General features: G+C 51.1%; 1 protein-coding gene across 7 annotated transcripts in view; it reads right to left on the bottom strand.

Annotated features, from left to right (window-relative positions):
* LOC144481801 (breast cancer metastasis-suppressor 1 homolog) overlaps positions 1 to 25,216 on the bottom strand; it is a 40,991-nt gene extending 15,775 nt beyond the window's left edge. Inside the window, exons 1-9 of one of the 7 annotated variants that reach the window (XM_078200942.1) lie at positions 24,835 to 25,185; positions 16,896 to 17,050; positions 14,388 to 14,478; positions 13,279 to 13,406; positions 10,801 to 10,880; positions 9,953 to 10,049; positions 8,173 to 8,298; positions 6,537 to 6,581; positions 2,768 to 2,855 (exon numbers count right to left, since the gene is read on the bottom strand). In XM_078200942.1, the coding sequence (XP_078057068.1) occupies positions 2,768 to 2,855; positions 6,537 to 6,581; positions 8,173 to 8,298; positions 9,953 to 10,049; positions 10,801 to 10,880; positions 13,279 to 13,406; positions 14,388 to 14,478; positions 16,896 to 17,046 (806 nt within the window). In that variant the 5' untranslated portion in view covers positions 17,047 to 17,050; positions 24,835 to 25,185. Of the gene's footprint in view, positions 1 to 2,762; positions 2,856 to 6,536; positions 6,582 to 8,172; positions 8,299 to 9,952; positions 10,050 to 10,800; positions 10,881 to 13,278; positions 13,407 to 14,387; positions 14,479 to 16,895; positions 17,051 to 24,834 lie in introns of all 7 variants that reach the window. The other 6 variants (XM_078200943.1, XM_078200945.1, XM_078200946.1 and 3 more) reach the window with 6 other exon arrangements.
* Positions 25,217 to 27,735: the final 2,519 nt, after the last annotated feature.

The raw sequence follows: 27,735 nt of genomic DNA on the forward strand, positions 1-27,735 counted from the left end.
ACCTCCTCCTGCTTCTAGTTTCCATATTACAAAGCTAGCCAGAGCCTGGTCTGTTCCCACTGCCCTGATGGTATCAACTCTTCCTCCCTTTGGAAGAAACTGCAACATAGAGCATAGAAAAAAATACAGCACAAACAGTTCGGCCCACAAGTTGCGCCGGTCATGTCCCTACCTACCTAGGCTTATATATAGGCTTACCTGTAACCCTCAATCCTATTAACTCCCATGTACTCATCCATCAATTATACATCTCTGTATAATTTAAATCAGGCACGAAACCTGAACTCAATCTATGTTTGACATAATCACAAACGTTACAGCTTGCCGAGCAGTCACTGAAGAGGGTGAGCAGAGAGAGGACGTGTGTTGAATTAACCACTTTACACAGTGAATGGGGAATACAGAGAGTGTGGGCACTCAGTGGAGAGGGACAGCGTCATGGAGCAGCAGAGAAAGAAACCGAGGGGATTGAAAATGGTCAGAAGAATGAGAAGTGGCAGATGGAATACAATGTGGTCAAATGTTAGGCTATCCACTTTGCGAGGAGGAACAGGTGTGTAGAGTATTTTTCACAATGGTGAAGGATTAGAAAGTGCAGATGTACAAAGGGACCTGGGTGTCCTTGTCCACGAGTCACTGAGGGCTAGCATACAGGTACAGCAAGCAATTAGGAAGATTAATGATATATTAGCTTTTATGAACAGGGGGTTGGAGTTTAAGAGCCGTGGGGTTATGCTGCAACTGTACAGGACCTTGGTGAGACCACATTTGGAATATTGTGCGCAGTTCTGGTCACCTCACTATAAGAAGGATGTGGAAGCGCTGGAGAGAGTGCAGAGGAGATTTACCAGGATGCTGCCTGGTTTGGAGGGTGGGTCTTATGAGGAAAGGTTGAGGGAGCTAGGGTTGTTCTCTCTGGAGCGGAGGAGGCTGAGGGGAGACTTAATAGAGGTTTATAAAATGATGAAGGGGATAGATAGAGTGAACGTTCAAAGACTATTTCCTCGGGTGGATGGAGCTATTACAAGGGGACATAACTATAGGGTTCGTGGTGGGAGATACAGGAAGGATATCAGAGGTAGGTTCTTTACGCAGAGAGTGGTTGGGGTGTGGAATGGACTGCCTGCAGTGATAGTGGAGTCAGACACTTTAGGAACATTTAAGCGGTTATTGGATAGGCACATGGAGCACACCAGGATGATAGGGAGTGGGATAGCTTGATCTTGGTTTCAGATAAAGCTCGGCACAACATCGTGGGCCGAAGGGCCTATTCTGTGCTGTACTGTTCTATGTTCTATCAGCTTTTATCGCAACAGGGTTTGAGTACAGGAGTAGCAAAGCCTTGCTTCAATTGTATAGCAGTTTGGCTGAAGTAGCGTGGGCAGTTTTGGTTCCCTTACCTTTGGAAAGATATTATTCCCAAGGTGGGAGTGCACCGAAGGTTCACCAGACTTGTTCCCGAGACGGAACGGTGGGACTGACTCAGGGAGAGAGATTGGGCAAACTGGGCCTGTAATCTCTGAGAGTTTCAAAGAATAATGTGATCTCATTGAAAGCTACAAAACAATTAAAAAAGGAACAGGCAGGGTAGGCGTGGGCAAGATGTTTCCCCCTTGGTTGGGGAGTCGAGAACCAAGGGGGCATAATTTCAAAATAAAAAAGGAAACCACTTTAGGACCGAGATGAGGGGAATTGATAAGGTTTGGAATTCTCTACCCCAGAAAGCTGTGGCGCCTCGGTCATTGAGTATGTTTGAAGCAAAGATTGACAGATTTCTATGGCAGAAAGGGATATGGGGACAGTGGGGGGGGGGAAAAGAGAAGAAAAAGGCTTTGAAGTGGATGTGATCAGCCAAGATCTTATTGAATGGTGGAGCAGGATGGGCTGAATGGCCTACTCTCACGTTCCTGAATCAAGAGAGAGAGATACAAGTCAAGAGAAGACAGCAAGAGAATATAGAGTATTGGACAGTGGGCTAATGCCGAGATACGAGTGTGCATACATTACAGAACATACAGTACAGATTCAGGATCAAACAGAGGAACAAGCTCCACACAAACCTCCTCCCACCTTGATTCGTCACACCCCCCTCTGCCCATCCTTCTAGCCCTGTCTCCCTCTCGTCCTGTCTCCCTCATATATTTATCGAGCTGTCCTTTTATTCTTATTAGTGTCACAAGTAGGCTTACATTAACACTGCAATGAAGTTACTGTGAAAATCCCCTAGTCGCCACACTCTGGCGCCTGTTCAGGTTACACTGAGGGAGAATTTAGCACGGCCCAATGCACCCGAACCAGCGCGTCTTTCAGACTGTGGGAGGAAACCGGAGCGCCCGGGAGGAAACCCGCGCAGACACGGGGAGAACGTGCAGACTCCGTTACAGACAGTGACTCCAAGCCGGGAATCGAACCCGGGTCCCTGGCGCTGTGAGGCAGCGCGACTAACCACTGGGCCTCCGTGTTAACTGCCTCAACCATTCTTGTGGTGGCAAATGCCACATGGGGGAAAGAGGTCACAATGGGAAACAATGAGATAATCCTGAACCGCCAACCACGTCCGCCACCAGCCATGGAATGTTCCGGCAACCCCGCCGCCCCCCCCCCCCCAATCCGTGTATCGTAACGTTTTAACTAGACAGGGAAGAGAAAAATATCAGCCACGATTGAATGGCAGAGCAGACCCGATTGTCCGAGTGGCCTAGTTCTGCCCCATGTCTTATGGACACCCAATTGGAGTAGAGAGAGGTGGCGTGGAAGGATATCGGACACAGTTGCTGCTTTCTTCTTCTTCTCTGGTTTAAAGGTGTCGCACTTCTTCTTGTTACGTTTCCCTCGGACTTCCTCATTCCACCATTCTGACAAAAGAGGAAAAAAAAACTGTTAACTTTAATGCAATTGTCTGAAACAGCTCGGCGAGGCCTTTCAGCCCATCCTGCTCTTCCACCCACAGCCCTCCCGCCACGGAAATGCTCTCGAATGGCTCCGGAGTTTAACCTCTACTCAATATCAATCCCCACTAACGCTCTCTCAAATCCTTCTCCCCAGTCTATGCCTCAATCTCTGCCCCGCAGCAGTTCAACCGAAAGTACTGACTCAGAATGACCCCCCCCCCCCCCCCCCCCCCACCCCCCCAGTTGTATTTTGGTCACTTCCGTCAGGAAATCACTCCAACCCACCTCTCTGAAGGCTGAAACGGTGATGTTTCTCCAAACTTTCCCAGAAATCTAAAGTTAATTTATTTAATCTAAAGTTAATTTATTTAATCTAAAGTTAATTTATTTAATCTAAAGTTAATTTATTTAATCTAAAGTTAATTTATTTAATCTAAAGTTAATTTATTAGTCACAAGTAGGGCCGTGGATAGAACCATAGAAAATTACAGCTCAGAAACAGGCCTTTTGGCCCTTCTTGTCTGTGCCGAACCATTTTTTGCCCAGTTCCACTGACCTGCACTTGGACCATATCCCTCCACACCCCTCTCATCCATGAACCCGTCCAAGTTTTTCTTAAATGTTAAAAATGACCCCGCATTTACCATTTTATCCAGTAGCTCATTCCACACTCCCACCACTCTCTGCGTGAAGAAGCCCCCCCTAATATTCCCTTTAAACTTTTCTCCTTTCACCCTTAACCCATGCCCTCTGGTTTTTTTCTCCCCTAGCCTCAGCGGAAAAAGCCTGCTTGCATTCACTCTATCTATACCCATCAAAATCTTATACACCTCTATCAAATCTCCCCTCAATCTTCTACGCTCCAGGGAATAAAGTCCCAACCTATTCAATCTCTGTAACTCATCTTCTTAAGTCCTGGCAACATCCTTGTGAACCTTCTCTGCACTCTTTCAACCTTATTTACATCCTTCCTGTAACCAGGTGACCAAAACTGTACACAATACTCCAAATTCGGCCTCACCAATGCCTTATATAACCTTACCATAACACTCCAACTTTTATACTCGATACTCCGATTTATAAAGGCCAATGTACCAAGGGCGCTCTTTACGACCCTATCCACCTGTGACGTCACTTTTAGGGAATTCTGTACCTGTATTCCCAGATCCTTCTATTCAACTGCACTCTTCAGAGTCCTACCATTTACCCTGTACGTTCTACTTTGGTTTGTCCTTCCAATGTGCAATATCTCGCACTTGTCTGCGTTAAATTCCATTTGTCATTTTTTAGCCCATTTTTCTAGTTGGCCCAAATCCCTCTGCAAGCTTTGAAAACCTTCCTCACTGTCCACTACACCTCCAATCTTTGTATCATCAACAAACTTGCTGATCCAATTTACCACATTGTCATCTATATCAATGATCTGGATGATAAACAACAATGGACCCAACACCGATCCCTGCGGCACACCACTAGTCACAGGCCTCCACTCAGAGAAGCAATCCTCCACAACCACTCTCTGGCTTCTTCCATTGATGTGGAGATGCTGGCGTTGGACTGGGGTGAACACAATAAGAAGTCTCACAACACCAGGTTAAAGTCCAACAGGTTTATTTGGTGGCAAATACCATAAGCTTTCGGAGCACTGCTCCTTCGTCAGATGGAGTGGAAATGTGCTCTCAAACAGTGCAAACAGGCAAAATCAAGTTACAGAATACTGATTAGAATGCGAATCCTACAGCCAGCCAGGTCTTAAAGGTACAGGCAATGTGGGTGGAGGGAACATTAAACACAGGTTAAAGAGATGTGTATTGTCTCCAGACAGAACAGCTAGTGAGATTCTGCAAGCCCAGGAGGCAAGCTGTGGGGGTTACTGATAATGTGACATAAATCCAACATCCCGGTTTAGGCCGCCCTCATGTGTGCGGAACTTGGCTATCAGTTTCTGCTCAGCGACTCTGCGCTGTCGTGTGTCGTGAAGGCCGCCTTGGAGAACGCTTACCTGAAGATCCAAGGCTGAATGCCCGTGACTGCTGAAGTGCTCCCCCACAGGAAGAGAACAGTCTTGCCTGGTGATTGTCGAGCGGTGTTCATTCATCCGTTGTCATAGCGTCTGCATGGTTTCCCCAATGTACCATGCCTCGGGACATCCTTTCCTGCAGCATATCAGGTAGACAATGTTGGCCGAGTTGCAAGAGTAGGTACCGTGTACCTGGTAGATGGTGTTCTCACGTGAGATGATGGCATCCGTGTCGACGATCCGGCACGTCTTGCAGAGGTTGCTGTGGCAGGGTTGTGTGGTGTCGTGGTCACTGTTCTCCTGAAGCCTGGGTAGTTTGCTGCGGACAATGGTCTGTTTGACGTGCCGGATCATCGACACGGATGCCATCATCTCACGTGAGAACACCATCCACCAGGTACACGGTACATACTCTTGCAACTCGGCCAACATTGTCTACCTGATACACTGCAGGAAAGGATGTCCCGAGGCATGGTACATTGGGGAAACCATGCAGACGCTACGACAACAGATGAATGAACACCGCTCGACAATCACCAGGCAAGACTGTTCTCTTCCTGTGGGAGAGCACTTCAGCAGTCACGGGCATTCAGCCTTGGATCTTCAGGTAAGCGTTCTCCAAGGCGGCCTTCACGACACACGACAGCGCAGAGTCACTGAGCAGAAACTGATAGCCAAGTTCCGCACACATGAGGGCGGCCTAAACCGGGATGTTGGAGTTATGTCACATTATCAGTAACCCCCCACAGCTTGCCTCCTGGGCTTGCAGAATCTCACTGGCTGTTCTGTCTGGAGACAATACACATCTCTTTAACCTGTGTTTAATGTTCCCTCCACCCACATTGTCTGTACCTTTAAGACCTGGCTGGCTGTAGGATTCGCATTCTAATCAGTATTCTGCAACTTGATTTTGCCTGTTTGCACTGTTTGAGAGCACATTTCCACTCCATCTGACGAAGGAGCAGTGCTCCGAAAGCTTATGGTATTTGCTACCAAATAAACCTGTTGGACTTTAACCTGGTGTTGTGAGACTTCTTACTGTGTTCTTCCATTGAGCCAGTGTCTAATCCAATTTACTACCTCCCCATGTATACCTAGCGACTGAACTTTCCTAACTAACCTCCCATGAGGGACCTTGTCAAAGGCCTTGCTGAAATCCAGGTAGACAACATCCACCGCCTTCCCTTCATCCACTTTCCTGGTAACCTCCTCAAAAAACTCTAATAGATTGGTCAAACATGACCTACCACGCACAAAGCCACGTTGACTCTCCTTAATAAGTCCCTGTCTATCCAAATATTTGTAGATCCTATCCCTTATCACACCTTCCAATAACTTGCCCACCACCGACGTCAAACTTACTGGCCTATAATTTCCCAGATTTCTTTTGGAACCTTTTTTAAACAACGGAACAACATGAGCCACCCTCCAATCATCCGGCACCTCCCCCGTGAATACTGACATTTTAAATATGTCTGCCAGGGCCCCTGCAAGTTCAACACTAGCTTCCCTCAAGGTCCGTGGGAATACCCTGTCTGGTCCTGGGGATTTATCCACTCTGATTTGCCTCAAGACAGCGAGCACCTCTTCCCCTTTAATCTGTAAAGGTTTCATGACCTCCCTACCTGTTTGCCCTATTTCCGTAGACTCCATGCCCGTTTCCTCAGCAACTACGGATGCAAAAAAACCATTTAGTATCTCCCCCATCTCTTTTGGTTCCATACATAGTGTACCACTCTGGTCTTCAAGAGGACCAATTTTATCCCTCACTATCCTTTTGCTCCTAACATACCTATAGAAGCTCTTTAGATTTTCCTTCACTCTGTCCGCCAAAGCAACCTCATGTCTTCTTTTAGCCCTCCTGATTTCCCTCTCAAGTAGCTTCTTGCACTTTTTATACTCCTCGAGCATCTGATCTGTTCCTTGCTGCCTGTACATTTCATACAACTCTCTCTTCCTCTTAATCAGTGTTACAATCTCCCTCGAGAACCAAGGTTCCTTATTCCTATTTACTTTGCCTTTATTCCTGACAGGAACATACAAACTCTGCACTCTCAAAATTTCTCCTTTGAAGGCCTCCCACTTTCCATTTACATCCTTACCAGAGAACAGCCTGTGCCAATCCACACTTCCCAGATCCCTTCTCATGTCATCAAATTTGGCCTTTTTCCAGTTCAGAACTTCAACCCGAGGACCAGATCTATCCTTATCCATGATCAGGTTGAAACTAATGGCATTATGATCACTGGATCCAAAGTGTTCCCTCACACTCACATCCATCACCTGCCCTAACTCATTTCCCAATAGGAGATCCAATATCGCATCCTCTCTAGCTGGCACCTCTATATACTGATGTAGAAAATTCTCCTGAACACATTTTACAAACTCTACCCTGTCTAAACCTTTTACAGTATGCGAGTCCCAATCTATATGTGGAAAATTAAAATCCCCTACTATCACAACTTTGTGTTTCTTGCAGTTGTCAGCTATCTCTCCGCTGATTTGCTCCTCCAATTCTCGCTGACTATTGGGTGGTCTATAATACAACCCCATTAATGTGGTCATACCTTTCCTGTTTCTCAGCTCCACCCATAGGGCCTCTGTAGACAAGCTCCCTAATCTATCCTGCCTGAGTACCGCTGTAACATTTTCCCTGACCAACAATGCCACCCCTCCACCTTTTATCCCTCTGCCTCTATCCCGCCTGAAACATTGGAACCCTGGAACATTGAGCTGCCAGTCCTGCCCCTCCTGTAGCCAAGTTTCACTAATGGCTATAATGTCATATTTCCATGTGTCTATCCACACCTTCAGCTCATCTGCCTTCCCCACAATACTCCTGGCATTGAAATAGACACACCTCAAAAGATTATTTCCACCACACTCAACCCTTCCATTTGTGATTTTGCTTGAACTAACCTGTCTTTTTACCCCTGCTCCACTATCTGCTCTGGCACTCTGGTTCCCACCCCCCTGCAAATCTAGTTTAAACGCTCCCCAATAACACTAGCAAATCTCCCTGCAAGTATATTGGTCTTGTAGTTTAGGTGTAACCCGTCTCTCTTGTACAGGTCCCACCTGCCCCAGAAGAGGTCCCAATGATCCAAGAATTGGAAACCCTGCCCCAGTTCCTCAGCCACGTGTTCATCCGCCCAAGCATCCTACTCCTGCCCTCACTGGCATGTGGCTCAGGTAGCAATGCTGAGATTACTACCCTTGGGGTCCTGCTTTTTAACTTCCTTCCAAGCTCTTTGTACTCACTCTTTAGGACCTCCTCACTCTTCCTTCCTACGTCATTTGTACCGATGTGTACCACGACATCTGGCTGATCACCTTCCCACTTTAGAACGCTGTGCACGCGATCAGAGACATCGCTGACCTTGGCACCTGGGAGGCAACAAACCATGCGGGAGTCTCTGTCCCGACCACAGAACCTCCTGTCCGTACCTCTGACCAGGATGTCGTCTATATGGACTTTAGTAAAGCGTTTGACAAAGTACCTCATGGTAGCTTGGTGCAAAAGATTGGATCTCATGGGATAAAGGGGGAGGTGGCGATATGGGTGGAGAACTGGCTTGGTCACAGAAGACAGAGGGTGGTAGTGGAAGGGTCTTTTTCCGGCTGGATGCCTGTGACTAGTGGTGTTCCGCAGGGCTCTGTATTGGGACCTCTGCTGTTTGCGATTTATATAAACAATCTGGAAGGTGGTGTAACTGGGGTGATCAGTAAGTTTGTGGACGACACGAAAATGGTTGGACTTGCAGATAGTGAGGAACATTGTCAGAGGTTACAGAAGGATATAGATAGGCTGGAAATTTGGGCAAAGAAATGGCAGATGGAGTTCAATCCAGATGAATGCGAAGTGATGCATTTTGGTAGAACTAACGTAGGGGGGAGCTATACGATAAATGGCAGAACCATAAAGGGTGTAGATACGCAGAGGGACCTGGGTGTGCAAGTCCACAGATCCTTGAAGGTGACGTCACAGGTGGAGAAGGTGGTGAAGAAGGCATATGGCATGCTTGCCTTTATAGGACGGGGCAGAGAGTATAAAAGTTGGGGTCTGATGTTGCAGATGTATAGAACGTTGGTTCGGCCGCATTTGGAATACTGCGCCCAGTTCTGGTCGCCACACTACCAGAAGGACGTGGAGGCTTTAGAGAGAGTGCAGAGGAGGTTTACCAGGATGTTGCCTGGTATGGAGGGGCTTAGTTATGAGGAGAGATTGGGTAAACTGGGGTTGTTCTCACTGGAAAGACAGAGGATGAGGGGTGACTTAATAGAGGTGTATAAAATTATGAAAGGCATAGATAGGGTGAACGGTGGGAAGCTTTTTCCCAGATCGGTGGTAACGTTCACGAGGGGTCATAGGTTCAAGGTGAGGGGGGGGGGGGGGGGGAGGGAAGAAGTTTAACACGGATATCAGAAGGACGTATTTTACACAGAGGGTGGTGGGGGCCTGGAATGCGCTGCTGGGCAAGGTGGTGGAGGCGGACACACTGGGAACGTTTAAGACTTATCTAGATAGCCATATGAACGGAGTGGGAATGGAGGGATACAAAAGAATGGTCTCGTTTGGACCAGGGAGTGGCGCGGCCTTTGGGGGGCCGAAGGGCCTGTTCCTGTGCTGTATTGTTCTTATTAACACTGCAGTGAAGTTACTGTGAAACTCCTGCCACACTTTGGCGCCTGTTCGGGTACACGGAGGGAGAACTTAGCATCTAACCTGCACATCTTTCGGACTGAGGGGGGAAACCGGAGCACCCGGAGGAAACCCACACATGACATGGGGGGGGGGGGAAATGTGCAAACTCCACACAGACAGTGACCCAAGCCGGGAATCGGAACCCGGGTCCCGGGCGCTGTGAGGCAGCAGTGCTGACCCACTGTGCCAACCCCCAGGTAAGAGCGTGCCTTTCTCTGCTGCCCACTTGGTGCTCTGCAAGTGTGGGAGCCGTACCCCAGTGGGCCAGCGGCACCTTGAGGATGGTGGGGGGCGGGGGGTGGATTTGGGTGGGAAAGCGGCAGGCTGAACACTCACCAGAGGTGATGTCTATACTCTGCTTGTGTTCTTCCAGTCGCTGAATTCGCTCCAACAGCTCATTCCGCATGTTATCAAACAGCAGCAGCTTTTCACTCTGAACCCACAGCAAAATTAAACAACAAAACATGGGGCGGTTAGGAAGCAATGAGCAAACACCCTCTCAATGTGCCGGTTGTGGCCGAATTTGTCGCCTCAGATAACCGCGCCTTTCCAAACACAGTCCGATTAACCCAACAGAATAGCACCCACGTCATGTGGAGTGGGTGCAATGGGTGCGGCACGCTGTGCGGAGATGGTGATTGATGGGTTAATCATTTCCCGGTTCTGATCGCCTGCCATCTCTTCCCTGGGCCTGTCCTTTCACGTTCCTTTTTGAACGATGGCTGGCCCTGGACCCACCCCTCACCGCGATGCCTCTCTGAAGCACTTTTCTTTTTTAATAAACAGGGGTGACAGATATCAGGAACTGCACAATGCTGACGCACCAGGTCACAGTCAGCGCCTGTGGAAACCGTTTCCCCAGAAAGGGGAATGGGAAGGGGCGTTAGTTAGGGCGTGTTTAGGATTTACATAAGAACTGGGAGCAGGAGGAGGCCATCTGGCCCCTCGAGCCTGCTCCGCCATTCAATAAGATCACGGCTGATCTTTTCGTGGACTCGGCTCCACTTACCCGCCCGCTCACCATAACCCTCAATTCCTTTACTGTTCAAAAATCTACCTATTTCCTGCCTTAAAATTTCCGCCTGGTTTTGACAAAATTATTCTCGTCAGCGCAGTAAAACGAAGCAAAAAATGAGGACAAAACGGAAGCGGTGTGTTGTCCCACTTTCCCCGACTTTCCTTACCTCCAGGTGTTGGCGAGCTCCCTGCAGTTCACACTCATACCTGTTTCGGATTACTTCCAAGCACAGCTCTTTATAAACCCCTGTCAGAGGCAGAATTAGGAGAAGATTAATCTCTTCAGTGTGTTGTGTGGTTAGCCTGCACATTCACCCCAAGTCGGTCTCCTCCACAGCTAACCCTGCCACGCGCCATCTAACCCTGCCACGCGCCATCTAACCCTGCCACCCGCCATCTAACCCTGCCACGCGCCATCTAACCCTGCCACCCGCCATCTAACCCTGCCACCCGCCATCTAACCCTGCCACCCGCCATCTAACCCTGCCACGCGCCATCTAACCCTGCCACGCGCCATCTAACCCTGCCACGCGCCATCTAACCCTGCCACGCGCCATCTAACCCTGCCACCCGCCATCTAACCCTGCCACCCGCCATCTAACCCTGCCACGCGCCATCTAACCCTGCCACCCGCCATCTAACCCTGCCACCCGCCATCTAACCCTGCCACGCGCCATCTAACCCTGCCACCCGCCATCTAACCCTGCCACCCGCCATCTAACCCTGCCACCCGCCATCTAACCCTGCCACCCGCCATCTAACCCTGCCACCCGCCATCTAACCCTGCCACCCGCCATCTAACCCTGCCACCCGCCATCTAACCCTGCCACCCGCCATCTAACCCTGCCACCCGCCATCTAACCCTGCCACCCGCCATCTAACCCTGCCACCCGCCATCTAACCCTGCCACCCGCCATCTAACCCTGCCACCCGCCATCTAACCCTGCCACCCGCCATCTAACCCTGCCACCCGCCATCTAACCCTGCCACCCGCCATCTAACCCTGCCACCCGCCATCTAACCCTGCCACCCGCCATCTAACCCTGCCACCCGCCATCTAACCCTGCCACCCGCCATCTAACCCTACCACCCGCCATCTAACCCTACCACGCGCCATCTAACCCTACCACGCGCCATCTAACCCTGCCACGCGCCATCTAACCCTGCCACGCGCCATCTAACCCTACCACGCGCCATCTAACCCTACCACGCGCCATCTAACCCTACCACGCGCCATCTAACCCTACCACGCGCCATCTAACCCTACCACGCGCCATCTAACCCTACCACGCGCCATCTAACCCTACCACGCGCCATCTAACCCTACCACGCGCCATCTAACCCTACCACGCGCCATCTAACCCTACCACGCGCCATCTAACCCTACCACGCGCCATCTAACCCTACCACGCGCCATCTAACCCTACCACGCGCCATCTAACCCTACCACGCGCCATCTAACCCTACCACGCGCCATCTAACCCTGCCCACCAGACAGCACAGCCCTCACTCGCACACCCTCCAAAAAAGAACAAAGAAAATTACAGCACAGGAACAGGCCCTTCAAGCCTGCACCGACCATGCTGCCCGACTCAACTAAAACCCCCCACCCTTCCGGGGACTGTATCCCTCTATTCCCATCCTATTCATTTACTTGTCCAGAGGCCCCTTAAAAGTCACTATTGTATCCGATTCCACTACCTCTCCCGGCAGCGAGTTCCAGGCACCTAACTGTGCAAGAAGCTATTATTTCTTGCACATCTCCAGATTCAATCATTTTCTGTACGCTAGAAGCGCGCGTCTCCTGTTGCCGTGACATTTGGTCGCAGGCAAGCTTCGGCGGTGACCGTTCAATTTTGTTATGTCAAATGTCAGGGTGAAGTTACAGCTCTGGCCACTGGGTGATTCTATGCAGCATATCCCTCAGGGTGGCACAGCGGGTTAGCACTGCTGCCTCACAGCACCAGGGACGCGGGTTCGATTCCCGGCTTGGGTCACTGTCTGTGTGGAGTTTGCACGTTCTCCCCGTGTCTCCGTGGGTTTCCTCCGGGTGCTCCGGTTTCCTCCCACAGTCCAAAAGACGTGCTGGTTAGGGTGCATTGACCCGAACAGGCGCCGGAGTGTGGCGACTAGGGGAATTTCAGTAACTTCATTGCAGTGTTAATGTAAGCCTTACTTGTGACTAATAAATAAATTTTAACTTTAGATCTCTCTCCCACCTTGTACACATAGTAACATGAACATTCAATGTCAAAGTTTATTTATTAGTCACAAGTAGGCTTACATTAACACTGCAATGAAGTTACTGTGAGAATCCCCCTAGTCGCCCACACTCCGGCGCCTGTTCGGGTTACACTGAGGGAGAATTTAGCACCCTAACCAGCACGTCTTTCGGACTGTGGGAGGAAACCGGAGCACCCGGAGGAAACCCACACAGACACGGGGGGAGAATGTGCAGACTCCACACAGACAGTGACGCAAGCTGGGAATCGAACCCGGGTCCCTGGCACTGTGAGGCAGCAGTGCTAACCACTGTTGCCACAGTGCCCCCCTCCAACAAGAGCACAGCACAAACTGTCCCCAGGGTCTAAAGGTTGGGGTTGGGGGGGGGGGGGTTAGATTACCCCATTAGTGTAACCACTTACCTGCTACCTCAGTTCTGATTTTCATGTTCTTCTGCAGGACAGCCAGGGGCTCCAAGTACTCAGTTGCTTTCCCTGCGATCACCTCGTCCAGTTTGGCTTCAACCTGACTCAATCTCTCTTTGTACAGTCTGGAAAAGAGAAGCTGCTGATTTTAACCACCCATTCCCATTTTTGTTTTCTCCGCCTGACTTTTACCGAGCGACTTTGCAAAACTGCGTACCCTCCAGCACCTCAGCCAAGTGGCCACTCGCCACGTGGGAGCCTAGATAGTTAGTGCTGGCTGGCTATGCAACTGAATGAACACCGCTCGACAATCACCAGGCAAGACTGTTCTCTTCCTGTTGGGGAGCACTTCAGCGGTCACGGGCATTCGGCCTCTGATATTCGGGTAAGCGTTCTCCAAGGCGGCCTTCGCGACACACGACAGCGCAGAGTCGCTGAGCAGAAACTGATAGCCAAGTTCCGCACACACGAGGACGGCCTCAACCGGGATATTGGGTTCATGTCACACTATTTGTAACCCCCACAGTTGCCTAGAACTGCAGAGTTTCACTGGCTGTCTTGTCTGGAGACAATACAGATCTTTTTAGCCTGTCTTGATGCTCTCTCCACTCACATTGTTTTGTTTCTTAAAGACTTGATTAGTTGCAAGTATTCGCATTCCAACCATTATTCATGTAAATTGAGTCTGTGTCTTTATATGCTCTGTTTGTGAACAGAATTCCCACTCACCTGAAGAAGGGGCTTAGAGCTCCGAAAGCTTGTGTGGCTTTTGCTACCAAATAAACCTGTTGGACTTTAACCTGGTGTTGTTAAACTTCTTACTGTGTTTACCCCAGTCCAACGCCGGCATCTCCACATTATGCAACTGGATGCAGCATCGTAGCCCAATCTGACTTCGTCCGCACCCAATATCTAAAGGGAGCTTCCACTCTGAAGATGCAACCCAGTGATTTCTGCACGTGTGAGAGAGTAGTCCCTTGGACGATGAGCCAGTGTGCCATGGAGCCCGTGCTAAGTAGGAAGCAGCGCCTTCGGGGAGGGGAGAAAAGCAGGAGATATATATATATATATATATATTTTCTAAAGAAACTAAGCAGCGCACGTACTGTTCTTTCAGATCGGTGAACTGCTTCTCCAAGTCCGACATTTCATCCAGACACTCAGTGCGCCTTCGCTCACAGTCCTCGTCATCCATCTCTGCAAAAGGAAAGGATGGCCGGGATCAGATCGAGCCGACTGATTCAGAATAACAGTCCCACACTTGCACTGTTTTATCAAACTTGCATGGAAATTACAGCAGAGAAACAGGCTACACAATCCCAGCAGGCGACGTCACTGTTTGTCCTGCAGCCGAGCCCTTCATCGAATCCCCACAGTGCAGGAGGAGGCCATTCGGCCCATCGAGTCTGCACCAACCACAATCCCACCCAGGCCCCAACCGTCTTACTCCACATATTTACCCTGTTAATCCACCTAACCTACACATCTTTGGACACTAAGGGACAATTTAGCATGGCCAATCCACCTAACCCACACATCTTTGGATACTAAGGGGCTATTTAGCATGGCCAATCCACCTAACCTACACAGCTTTGGACACTAAGGGACAATTTAGCATGGCCAATCCACCTAACCTGCACATCTTTGGATACTAAGGGGCAATTTAGCATGGCCAATCCACCTAACCTGCACATCTTTGGTCACTAAGGGACAATTTAGCATGGCCAATCCACCTAACCTGCACATCTTTGGATACTAAGGGGCTATTTAGCATGGCCAATCCACCTAACCTGCACATCTTTGGATACTAAGGGGCAATTTAGCATGGCCAATCCACCTAACCCGCACATCTTTGGTCACTAAGGGGCAATTTAGCATGGCCAATCCACCTAACCCGCACATCTTTCGACTGTAGGAGGAAACCGGAGCACCCGGAGGAAACCCACGCAGACACGGGGGGGGAGAACGTGCAGACTCCACACAGACAGTGACCCAAGCCGGGAATCGAACCCGGGTCCCTGGCGCTGTGAGGCAGCGGTGCTAACCCACCGCGCCGCCCAATTCTCCCATCGTATTTCATCTCGCCCTATTGCCTCGTCTTTCCATTCCTTTTGCCCTCGTATTAATCTGGCTTCTCAACGTATCTGATGACGTGGATAAGCGAGGTAGTGACTGTGATGCAGACAGCAGCAGGGACACTGTTTCGATGGAGTTGGTTGGGGGAGGAATGCACTGGGCAGAACACCCTGCCCTTTAACATCGGGGAAATGGGGTCTTGGTCTCACGTCCCACCTGCTGAAGCCCAGTGGGACTCAAATATGACCATGGCCTGACTGTGGGAGAGAGAAGCCAGACGCAATTCCATCAGTAAGGAAGGTGCTGCCACATCCAGGTGTCCCTGGACCCTGTTTAAACCGGCCACTTTCACATCTGGTGGTCCACACCGCAACTACCCTATTGAAGTTAAGTTACTTCCTCTGGCCTTACCATTCCCTTCTTACTGTTAACTGCCTCAGAAGTGCTTTGGGTTCTTTGGAATTCAAATCTTTTACCACAGTGAATAAATTAATTGAAAAACATACAGGACAAATGACCTGGATGAGGAAGTGGAGGGATGGGTTGGTTGGTAAGTTTGCCGACGACACGAAGGTTGGCGGGGCTGTGGATAGTCTGGAGGGATGTCAGAAGTTATAGAGGGACATAGATAGGATGCAAGACTGGGCGGAGAAGTGGCTGCTGCCCAGGCATCGTCCTTCAAAATGGTGGTCCATTTTGGCAGGTCAAATGGGATGAAGGAGTACAATATAAAGGGAAAGACTCTTAGTACTGTAGAGGATCAGAAGGACCTTGGGGTCCGGGTCCATAGGACTCTAAAATCGGCCCCGCAGGTGGAGGAGGTGGTTAAGAAGGCGTATGGTGTGCTGGCCTTTATCAATCGAGGGATTGAGTTTAGGAGTCCGGGGATAATGGTGCAGCTATATAAGACCCTCGTCAGACCCCACTTGGAGCACTGTGCTCAGTTCTGGTCGCCTCATTACAGGAAGAATGTGGAAAAATTGAAAGGGTGCAGAGGAGATTTACAAGGATGTTGCCTGGATTGAGTGGCATGCCTTATGAGGATAGGCTGAGGGAGCTCGGTCTTTTCTCCTTGGAGAGACGTAGGATGAGAGGAGACCTAATAGAGGTATATAAGATGTTGAGAGGCATAGATCGGGTGGACTCTCAGAGGCTTTTTCCCAGGGTGGAAATGGCTGCTACGAGAGGACACAGGTTTAAGGTGCTGGGGGGTAGGTACAGGGGAAATGTGAGGGGGAAGTTTTTCACACAGAGGGTGGTGGGTGAGTGGAATCGGCTGCAGTCAGTGGTGGTGGAGGCAAACTCAATAGGGTCTTTTAAGAGACTCCTGGATGAGTACATGGGACTTAATAGGATGGAGGGTTATAGGTAGGCCTAAAAGGTAGGGATATGTTCGGCACAACTTGTGGGGCCGAAGGGCCTGTTTTGTGCTGTAGTTTTCTATGTTTCTAAATGCAGGACTTGTACAGCTGCAAGTTATAGTTTAGTTTTTCCACAATTCCAGGCAGGCTCACACAAAGGCAGGGCACTTTGCTGACCTGAGCTGTCTTCACCCTCCTCCTCAGAGGCAGAGGTACTGCCACTCTCATCCTCGGAGCTCTCCTCATTCTCGGGAGAATCCTGCTCCATTTCCTCGTCAGCCTTCTCCTCGTCCTTTTCTTTGTCTTTCTGCGGCTGCTGCCCAGGCATCGTCCTTCAAAATTAAACACAATCAGCATCGGGAAGGCCACAAAACACCGTCAGCACATTGTGTCACAGCATTAGATACGGAAACAAGCTTCTTATAGCGATATGTAACGGCAGAATGTCCCACCAGTACTGCACCCCAGTGTTACACAGTGACAGACCCGTCCCCACCAGTACTGTACCCCAGTGTTATACAGTGACAGCCCCTCCCCAATCCGTACTGTACTCCAGTGTTATACAGCGACAGACCCGCCACCACTGTACCCCAGTGTTATACAGTGACAGACCCGTCCCCACCAGTACTGTACCCCAGTGTTATACAGTGACAGACCCGTCCCCACCAGTACTGTACCCCAGTGTTATACAGTGACAGACCCGTCCCCACCAGTACTGTACTCCAGTGTTATACAATGAGACACCCATCCTCACAATGTTACAATGATATTCTCGCACTTTCCAATCCCTTTTCCCAGCATTGCACTGACATACTTTTGGAAGGATGGTAATTACAATTGACTGCTTCAGACCTTCTGATCTCTTGAAGGAATTTGTCCTGATTTCACTTCATGAACATTTGGCTGTCACTTAAAATGTAGCACCCCCCCCCCCCCCCCCCCAATTCCATGTTTTAATAATCTGTCTCAATTATTCTGATCACAAATCTCCTTCCTGGCAGAGAAGGGCACAAAGTGTGTCATTCGCAGCTTAAGCGTGCAATCTTCACCCAAGCACCGTTACAGAACACCAAAATCCTGCTCTCAACTTCAATCCTGCTGCAGCTTAGGGCACAATTTAAAAAGGAACATTGGTCAAAAACGACACCATTATTTTGTTTGACGAAGGAAAGCATATTCTGAATTACGATATCTTTGAATTAAATTAAAAGGACCTTTTCAAAGAACAAAGAAAATTACAGCACAGGAACAGGCCCTTCGGCCCTCCAAGCCTGCACCGACCATGCTGCCCCCGACTGAACTAAAACCCCCTACCCTTCCGGGGACCGTATCCCTCTACTCCCATCCTATTCATGTACTTGTCCAGACGCCCCTTAAAACTCACTATCGTATCCGCTTCCACTACCTCCCCCCGGCAGCGAGTTCCAGGCACATTCAGTTATCCTTCAGTTCAATTGAGAATTGAAATGGATTGAAAATTAAACATTTTTACGAAAAAAAACATAAAATTAAACAAATTCTATTGGAAAAAAGGCTTTGATGGGAAAAGTAAGTAGAATTATTTTCAAATGTATAATTTGCAACACAAAATTACTTCCACAAGTCCATGATAGGCTATGATTTGCTTTTGGATGCCCTGAAGTGGTATGTGGATGCAAGTTTTCCTTTCATATATATTTTAAAGAGAAATAAAGTTAAAGTTAATTTATTAGTCACAAGTAAGGCTTACATTAACACTGCAATGAAGTTACTGTGAAATTCACCCAGTCGCCGCACTCCGCCGCCTGTTCGGGTTACACGGAGGGAGAATTTAGCACGGCCAATCCACCCTAACCAGCACGTCTTTCGGACTGTGGGAGGAAACCAGAGCACCCGGAGGAAACCCACGCAGATACGGGGAGAACGTGCAGACTCCACACAGACAGTGACCCAAGCCGGGAATCGAACCCGGGTCCCTGGCGCTGTGAGGCAGCAGCGCTAACCACTGTGCCACCCGAATTTTAATATCATGAATATAAAATTCAAATGAAATGGATAGGAAGCTTAAATATTTAAGAATAATACCAGAACCTATTGGGAAATGACAAACAGTTCTGGTCACCCTATTATAGAAAGGATATTATTAAACTAGAAAGGGTGCAGAAAAGATTTACGAGGATGCTACCGGGACTTGATGGATTGAGTTATAAGGAGAAGCTGGATCATAGAAACCCTACAGTACAGAAAGAGGCCATTCGGCCCATCGAGTCTGCACCAACCACAACCCCACCCAGTCCCTACCCCCATATCCCTACACATATTACCCACTAATCCCTCTAACCTACGCATCTCAGGACACTAAGGGGCAATTTTAGCATGGCCAATCAACCTAACCCGCACATCTTTGGACTGTGGGAGGAAACCGGAGCACCCGGAGGAAACCCACGCAGACACGAGGAGAATGTGCAAACTCCACACAGACAGTGACCCAAGCCGGGAATCGAACCCAGGTCCCTGGAGCTGTGAAGCAGCAGTGCTAACCACTGTGCTACCGTGCCGCCCTTGTGCTACCGTGCCGCCCTTAGATAGACTGGGACTTTTTTTTCTGGAGCGTAGGAGGCTGAGGGGTGATCTTATAGAGGCCTATAAAATAATGAGGGGCACAGATCAGCGAGATAGTCAATATCTTTTCCCAAAGGTCGGGGAGTCTAAAACTAGAGGGCGTAGGTTTAAGGTGAGAGGGGAAAGATACAAAAGGGTCCAGAGGGGCAATGTTTCACCCAGAGGGTGCTGAGTGTCTGGAACAAGCTGCCAGAGGTAGTAGTAGAGGCGGGTACAGTTTTGTCTTTTAAACAGTTACATGGGTAAGATGGGTACAGAGGGATATGGGCCAAATGTTAGCTTGGTGGTACAAACTGGACAGCATGGGCAAGTTGAGCCAAAGGGCCTGTTTCCATGCTGTAAACCTCTATGACTCTGAGTTATTGGATGTAGAGTCACACAACCAACCTGACGAGATCCACACTCTACCTCTCTCTCCTGGGGGAGGGGGTGTTGACCTAACAGAGGCCTTTAGGATTAGGAAACATTTTTAATGAAGGTGTTCCCACTTGCTGAACAGACCAGAATACGGGATCATAAATTAACTGGACTGCACCCAGTAAATCAAATCTGGAATTCGGGAGAAACCTCTTTGCTCAGAGTGGGGAGAATGTGGAACGGGGAGAGGTTGAGGCGAGTTGTCTAGTCTCGATACATTCAGTGAGGGGAGGGGACAGAACTGGTTGAACACACAATGGAGGAAGGAATGGAAGGCGATGGTGTTGGACGAGGTGAAGAATTTCTAGGGAATGAGCAGCAGCACGATGGGCCGAATGGCTCGATATATTTAGAGTCATAAGGGTTTACAGACAAAGAGAGGCCCTTTGGCCCATCGCCTCTGCACTGGCCAACAAGCAGCTATCCGTTCTAATCCCATTTTGCAGCACTTGGTCCGTAAATTTTGCATGTCGTGGTGTTTCAAGATTTCTTGGCAGAATAGGGATTGTACCCACAAACTTCAAATTGAGGGGGTTTTCGTTTTGGGTGATTGTATCTAAAACAATCCAAACTCAGAGGAGATTTACAAGGATGTTGCCTGGATTGAGTGGCATGCCTCATGAGGATAGGCTGAGGGAGCTCGGTCTTTTCTCCTTGGAGAGACGTAGGAAGAGAGGAGACCTAATAGAGGTGTATAAGATGTTGAGAGGCATAGATCGGGTGGACTCTCAGAGGCTTTTTCCCAGAGTGGAAATGGCTGCTACGAGAGGACATAGGTTTAAGGTGCTGGGGGGTAGGTACAGGGGAAATATGAGGGAGAAGTTTTTCACACAGAGGGTGATGGGCGAGTGGAATCGGCTGCCGTCAGTGGTGGTGGAGGCAAACTCAATAGGGTCCTTTAAGAGACTCCTGGATGAGTACATGGGACTTAATAGGATGGATGGTTATAGGTAGGCCTAAAAGGTAGGGACATGTTTGGCACAACTTGTGGGGCCGAAGGGCCTGTTTTGTGCTGTAGTTTTCTATGTTTCTATGTTAATACGACCTTTGTAGAACGTGGAAGACCATGTGGGCACGGGCACATATATAATTGCACCAAAACATTTCTGAAAGTTATACAAATGCATAAGTGCATCAAAACATTTTTGCTGATACATATGTACAAAAACATTTTTTGCCTGTACTAGTCATCATAGAATCCCTCCAGTGCAGAAGGAGGCCATTCGCCCCATCGAGTCTGCATCGACCACAATCCCACCCAGGTCCTATCTCCACAACCCCATGCATTTACCCTAGCTAGTCCCCCTGACACTAAGGGGCAACTTAACATGGCCAATGTACCCTAACCCGCACATCCTTCGGAGCGTGGGAGGAAACCGGAGCACCCGGAGGAAACCCACGCAGACACGGGGGGAAGAGAACGTGTAGGACTCCACACAGACAGTGACCCGAGCCGGGAATCGAACCCGGGTCCCTTGCGCTGTGAGGCACCCACTATGCCACCCACGTTAGATATATAACTAAATCACACCAAAACATTTTTGCTTGTACTACTTAGATATATAACTAAATAGCACCCAAATAGATAGTCCAAAGATGTGCGGGTTAGGTTGATTGGCCAGGTTAAAAATTGCCCCTTAGAGTCCTGGGATGCGTAGGTTCGCGGGATTAGCGGGTAAATTAGCGGGTAAAGGAAAGGGAATAGCGGGTATGGCCTGGGTGGGATTGTGGTCGGTGCAGACTTGATGGGCCGAATGGCCTCCTTCTGCACTGTAGGGTTTCTATGATTTCTATGATTCTATGAAATATTTCTGAATTTCTTCAAAACATTTTAAAACTGCTCCAAAGCGGTTTTGCTTGTACGAGGTAAATATATATATCTACTTATTTTTGCCCTCTTTTTAGGTCAAACCAAATAAACAAACTCAGATTAAGTTTAGGACAAAGTAAAAGGGGCAGCTCCCCAAAAGGAGGGGGAACAGCCCGAACAGAAATCAAAGTATTACTGGTTAGATACATAACTAAATATATATATCTACTTATTTTTGCTTTACTAGTCAGATACATAACTAAATTGTACCAAAATATTTCTGAATTGCTCCAAAACACTTTTGTTTATAGTGAAGATATATAGTTAAATTTCACAAAACGTTTTTGCTTGTACTGGTTAGATATATAAATCTACGTATTTTTGCTTATACACCTAGTTAAACATATAACTAAAATAGCTCCAAAAACATTTTTGCTTGGAGTAAAAGATGTAGTTAAATTGTTCCAAAAACTTTTCTTGCTGATACTGGTTAGATTATATATAAGTAACTAGCACTAAAACATTTTTAAATAGCTCCAAAACATTTTTGCTTGTACGGGTTAGATAGATAACTGGATAGCACTAAAACGAGGTGGCCGAGTGGTTCAGGCGATGGACCTGCTAATCCATTGTGTTCTGCACTCGGGGGTTCAAATCCCATCCTTGTCAGAGATGTATTTTCCATAAGCGCGGGCAATTGGGACTAGCTCAGGGTTTTTTTTTATAAAAAGGGCGGCATGGACAAGTTGGGCCGAAGGGCCTGTTCCCGTGCTGTAAATCATAGAAACCCTACAGTACAGAAAGGGGCCATTCGGCCCATCGAGTCTGCACCGACCACAATCCCAACCAGGCCCTACCCCTACATCCCTACATATTTTACCCACTAATCCCTCTAACCTATGCACTAAGGGGCAAATTTAGCATGGCCAATCAACCTAACCCGCACATCTTTGAACTGTGGGAGGAAACCGGAGCACCCGGAGGAAACCCACGCAGACACGGGGAGAATGTAAACCTCGATGACTCTAAAACATTTTGCTTGCACGAATTAGATATATAACTAAATAGCACCAAAACATTTTTAAATAGCTCCAAAACATTACGAGTTAGATATAAAGTGAAATTGCACAAAAGATTTTTGCTGATACTAGTTAGATACAAGACCATAAAACATAGGAGCAGAATGAGGCCACTCGGCCCATCGAGTCTGCTCCGCCATTCAATCATGGCTGATATTTTTCTCATCCCCATTCTCCTGCCTTTTCCCCCTGATCCCCTTATTAATCAAGAACCTATCTATCTCTGTCAATGACCCGGCCTCCACAGCCTTCTGCGGCAAAGAGTTCCACAGACTCACCACTCTCTGGCTGAAGAAATTCCTCCTCAACTCTGTGTTAAAGGATCATCCCTTTAGCCTGAGGTTGTGCCCTCTGGTTCTAGTCTTTCCTACTAGTGGAAACATCCTCTCCACGTCCACTCTATCCAGGCCTCGCAGTATCCTGTAAGTTTCAATAAGATCCCCCCCCTCATCCTTCTAAATTCCAATGAGTACAGACCCAGAGTCCTCAACCGTTCCTCATACGACAAGCTCTTCATTCCAGGGATCATTCTTGTAAACCTCCTCTGGACCCTTTCCAAGGCCGGCACATCCTTCCTGAGATACGGGGCCCAAAACTGCTCACAATACTCCAAATGTGGTCTGACCAGAGCCTTATACAGCCTCAGAAGTACATCCCTGCTCTTGTATTCTAGCCCTCTCGACATGAATGCTAACATTGCATTTGCCTTCCTCACTGCCAACTGAACCTGCACGTTAACCTTAAGAGAATCTTGAACAATGACTCGCAAGCCCTTTTGTGTTTCTGATTTCCGAAGCATTTCCCCATTTAGAAAATAGTTTATGCCTCCATTCCGCCTTCCAAAGTGCATAAGCCCACACTTTTCCACATAGACAACTAAACAGCACCAAAAAACATCACTAGTTAGATATATAGCTAAATGGCACGAAAGCATGTTTAAAATGCTGCAGAAGGAAGCAGCAAAATGGAACAAACTGTCCAGCGGGGAGGGGGGGGGGGAGACGGGGAAGGGGGGGGGGGAGACGGGGAAGGGGGGGGGGAGACGGGGAAGGGGGGGGGGGAGACGGGGAAGGGGGGGGGGAGACGGGGAAGGGGGGGGGAGACGGGGAAGGGGGGGGGAGACGGGGAAGGGGGGGGGAGACGGGGAAGGGGGGGGGAGACGGGGAAGGGGGGGGAGACGGGGAAGGGGGGGGGGAGACGGGGAAGGGGGGGGGGAGACGGGGAAGGGGGGGGGGAGACGGGGAAGGGGGGGGGGAGACGGGGAAGGGGGGGGAGACGGGGAAGGGGGGGGGAGACGGGGAAGGGGGGGGGAGACGGGGAAGGGGGGGGGGAGACGGGGAAGGGGGGGGGGAGACGGGGAAGGGGGGGGGGGGAGACGGGGAAGGGGGGGGGGAGACGGGGAAGGGGGGGGGGAGACGGGGAAGGGGGGGGGAGACGGGGAAGGGGGGGGAGACGGGGAAGGGGGGGGGGGGAGACGGGGAAGGGGGGGGGAGAGACGGGGAAGGGGGGGGAGACGGGGAAGGGGGGGGAGACGAGGAAGGGGGGGGGAGACGGGGAAGGGGGGGGGGAGACGGGGAAGGGGGGGGGAGACGGGGAAGGGGGGGGGAGACGGGGAAGGGGGGGGGGAGACGGGGAAGGGGGGGGGGAGACGGGGAAGGGGGGGGGAGACGGGGAAGGGGGGGGGAGACGGGGAAGGGGGGGGGAGACGGGGAAGGGGGGGGGAGACGGGGAAGGGGGGGGGAGACGGGGAAGGGGGGGGGGAGACGGGGAAGGGGGGGGGAGACGGGGAAGGGGGGGGGGAGACGGGGAAGGGGGGGGGGAGACGGGGAAGGGGGGGGAGACGGGGAAGGGGGGGGGGAGACGGGGAAGGGGGGGGGGAGACGGGGAAGGGGGGGGAGACGGGGAAGGGGGGGGAGACGGGGAAGGGGGGGGGAGACGAGGAAGGGGGGGGGGAGACGGGGAAGGGGGGGGGGAGACGGGGAAGGGGGGGGGAGACGGGGAAGGGGGGGGGGAGACGGGGAAGGGGGGGGGAGGGGGAAGGGGGGGAGGGGGGAAAGGGGGGGGGAGGGGGGGAAAGGGGGGGGGGAGGGGGGGAAAGGGGGGGGGAGGGGGGGGGGGGGGGAAGGGGGGAAAGGGGGTGCAGAGTGAGGGGGGGAGGGGGTGAGGGGGGGAGGGGGGGAAAGGGGGTGCAGAGTGAGGGGAGACTCACCGCCGCTCCGGAGCCGCTCCAGTTTCTCTCCCCCCGGGTTGGAGGGGGTGAAGGATGCGGATCTTCCCCGGGTTCCCCCCCCGGGCCGGGCCCCCCTCTCTCTCTCTCTGAGGGGGTTCAGCGGGACGGGACCCCCCGCTCTGCCGCTAACGGCCGCCGGCCTCTGGAAGCTTCCATTGGGGGGGGGGGGGGTTTGAATCGGCGCCCGGGAAGCCGCGGCTGTTCCCCTCCCTCCCGCCGGCCGCCGTGAGGGAAGCGGGCGGTTTGTTTCCTCCTCCCGCTTCTCCGCTTGTTTCTTGTTGAGGTTTTTTCTCTCCGGTTGTTAACTTTTCCAACGGATAATGGAGGAAGGGGGAGGTGCCTGTAGGGATCACGCCCCCTCACCCCCAGCATTGACCAATGGCTGAGCCGCTGGGCGAGCGGGTTCTGATTGACGGCCGTCTCCGGCCAATTGGAGAGTAACCGGCTGCTGAGTGACAGGCGGTTGGACCAATCACATCGGAGCGCCGCTCCACGGGGATTGTCATTGACGGCGGCCAGTGGGGGAGCCGCTGGCTGACTGAGTCCCCGCCCCCCTATCCTGTGATTGATAGGCGTCCCGGCCAATGAGGAAGGCGCCCGTTGACGATGTTCCCGCCCGCCCCCCATGATTGATCGGCATCGCGGCCAATCAGGAAGGCGCCCGTTGACGATGTTCCCGCCCCCCCATGATTGATAGGCCTCCCGGCCAATGAGAAAGGCGCCCGTTGACGATATTCCCGCCCCCCCCCATGATTGATCGGCATCCCGGCCAATGGGGAGGGGAATCGCTGACTGTTGCCCCGCCCCCTGTGATTGACAGGCCCAACGGCCAATGGGGAAGGCCATCGCTGACTGAGTACCTGCCCCCCCCTCCTGCGGTTGATAGCCACGCCGGCCAATGGGGAAGGTGATCGCTGACTGTCTCCCCGCCCCCCCAATGATTGATAGGCATCTCGGCCATTGGGGAGGGGGATCACTGACTGACGCCCCGCCCCTCTGTGATTGATAGGCACCACGACCAATGGACAAGGCGCTCGCTGACTGAATCCCCGCCCCCCCCTGTGATTGATAGCCACACCGGCCAATGGGGAGGCGCATGCTGACAGTGTCCCCGCCCTTCCACCCGCATGATTGATAGGCATCCTGGCCAATGGCGAAGGCGATCGTGGACTGATTCCCCGCCCTCCCCAGTGACTGATAGTCATCCCGGCCAATTGCAAAGCCGCTCCCTCACTGACTGGCTGCTCTTCTCGCCCTCCTCCCCCCCCGCGGAGCAAACAGTTTCCGCGTGTGGACTGTGATTGATAGGCACCACGGCCAATGGGGAAGGCGCTGGCTGACAGCCTCCCCACCCCCCTATGATTGATTGCCATCCCGGCCAATCGGAGAGACCCGTTGCCTGATGGACAGGCCAACGGACCAATTAAATAAGAGTCCCACCCCTCACGTGGGATTGTGATTGACGGCTTGGCCCCCCCCGGCCAATCGGAAGAGCGGGCCACCGGACAACCCGCCCACCTGATTGTCACTTGGACCAATCGTGACGCGGCTCCATCCAATCACGGCGTGGGCAGGGCGGGGACCGTTCAGGGGCTGGGCGAGGAGTGTGGAGTTGGGTCAAGATGGACCGGCTGGCCGTTTTCGGGGGGATCCCCCGCTGCTGCTCTCAGCTGTGCTGTGGCTGCTCGGGGGAATGCAGCTGGAGGACCAAGGAAGGAGCTTGTTGTTATCTACCTTGGTTGATGGGAAGTGGAATCAGTGATTTCAGTTCTAAGTTGACATTTTTCATAAACTTTTAAAGTTTTTTAAAAATTAGTGTCACAAGTAAGGCTTACGGCAATGACGTTAGTGTGAAAATCCCCGAGTGGCCACACTCCGGCACCTGTTCGGGTACACGGAGGGAGAATTTAGCATCGAACCAGCACGTCTATGGGACTGTGGGAGGAAACCGGAGCACCCGGAGGAAACCCACGCAGACACGGGGAGAACGTGCAGACTCCACACAGACAGTGACCCAAGCCGGGAATCGAACCCGGGTCCCTGGCGCCGTGAGGCAGCAGTGCTAACCCACTGGGCCACCGTGCTGCCCCCTCAATTAGTCTGACCCCTCCAACAATTCCCTCGACCTGTGCAAATCTCTATGGTCTCTGCAAGTAAGGCTTACATTAACACCGCAATGAAGTTACTGTGAAAATCCCCCTAGTCGCCACACTCCTGTTCGGGTAACACCGAGGGAGGATTTAGCACCCTAACCAGCACGTCTTTCGGACTGTGGGAGGAAACCGGAGCACCCGGAGGGAAACCCACCCAGACACTGGGAGAACGTGCAGACTCCACACAGACAGTGACCCGAAGCCGGGAATCAATCCCGGGTCCCTGGCACTGTGAGGCAGCAGCGCTAACCCACTGGGCCTTGTGTCCAGATGTTTAATGACAACCTTAATTCATTAAATTCCGACTTGTACCTCACGGCAGCACAGTGGGTTAGCACTGCTGCCTCACAGCGCCAGGGACCCGGGTTCGATTCCCGGCTCGGGTCACTGTCTGTGCGGAGTTTGCACATTCTCTCCCTGTGTCGGCGTGGGTTTCCTCCGGGTGCTCCGGTTTCCTCCCACAGTCCGAAAGACGTGCTGGTTAGGGTGCTAAATTCTCCCTCAGTGTAACCCGAACAGGCGCCGGAGTGTGGGCGACTGGGGGATTTTCACAGTAACTTCATTGCAGTGTTAATGTAAGCCTTACTTGTGACACGAATAAATAAACTTTAAACTTACTCGCATGTCTGTAGATTTCAATGTTCCCAATAGAACAGCTGCCTTCTAACCTCCCAGTCAACCAATGGTTACCATGCTGTGATCCCAGAAAGCTGAGCAGACATTGGCA

The sequence above is a fragment of the Mustelus asterias genome, chromosome 33 (assembly GCF_964213995.1).
Source record: "Mustelus asterias chromosome 33, sMusAst1.hap1.1, whole genome shotgun sequence".
In the NCBI taxonomy this organism is placed as follows: Eukaryota; Metazoa; Chordata; class Chondrichthyes; order Carcharhiniformes; family Triakidae; genus Mustelus; species Mustelus asterias.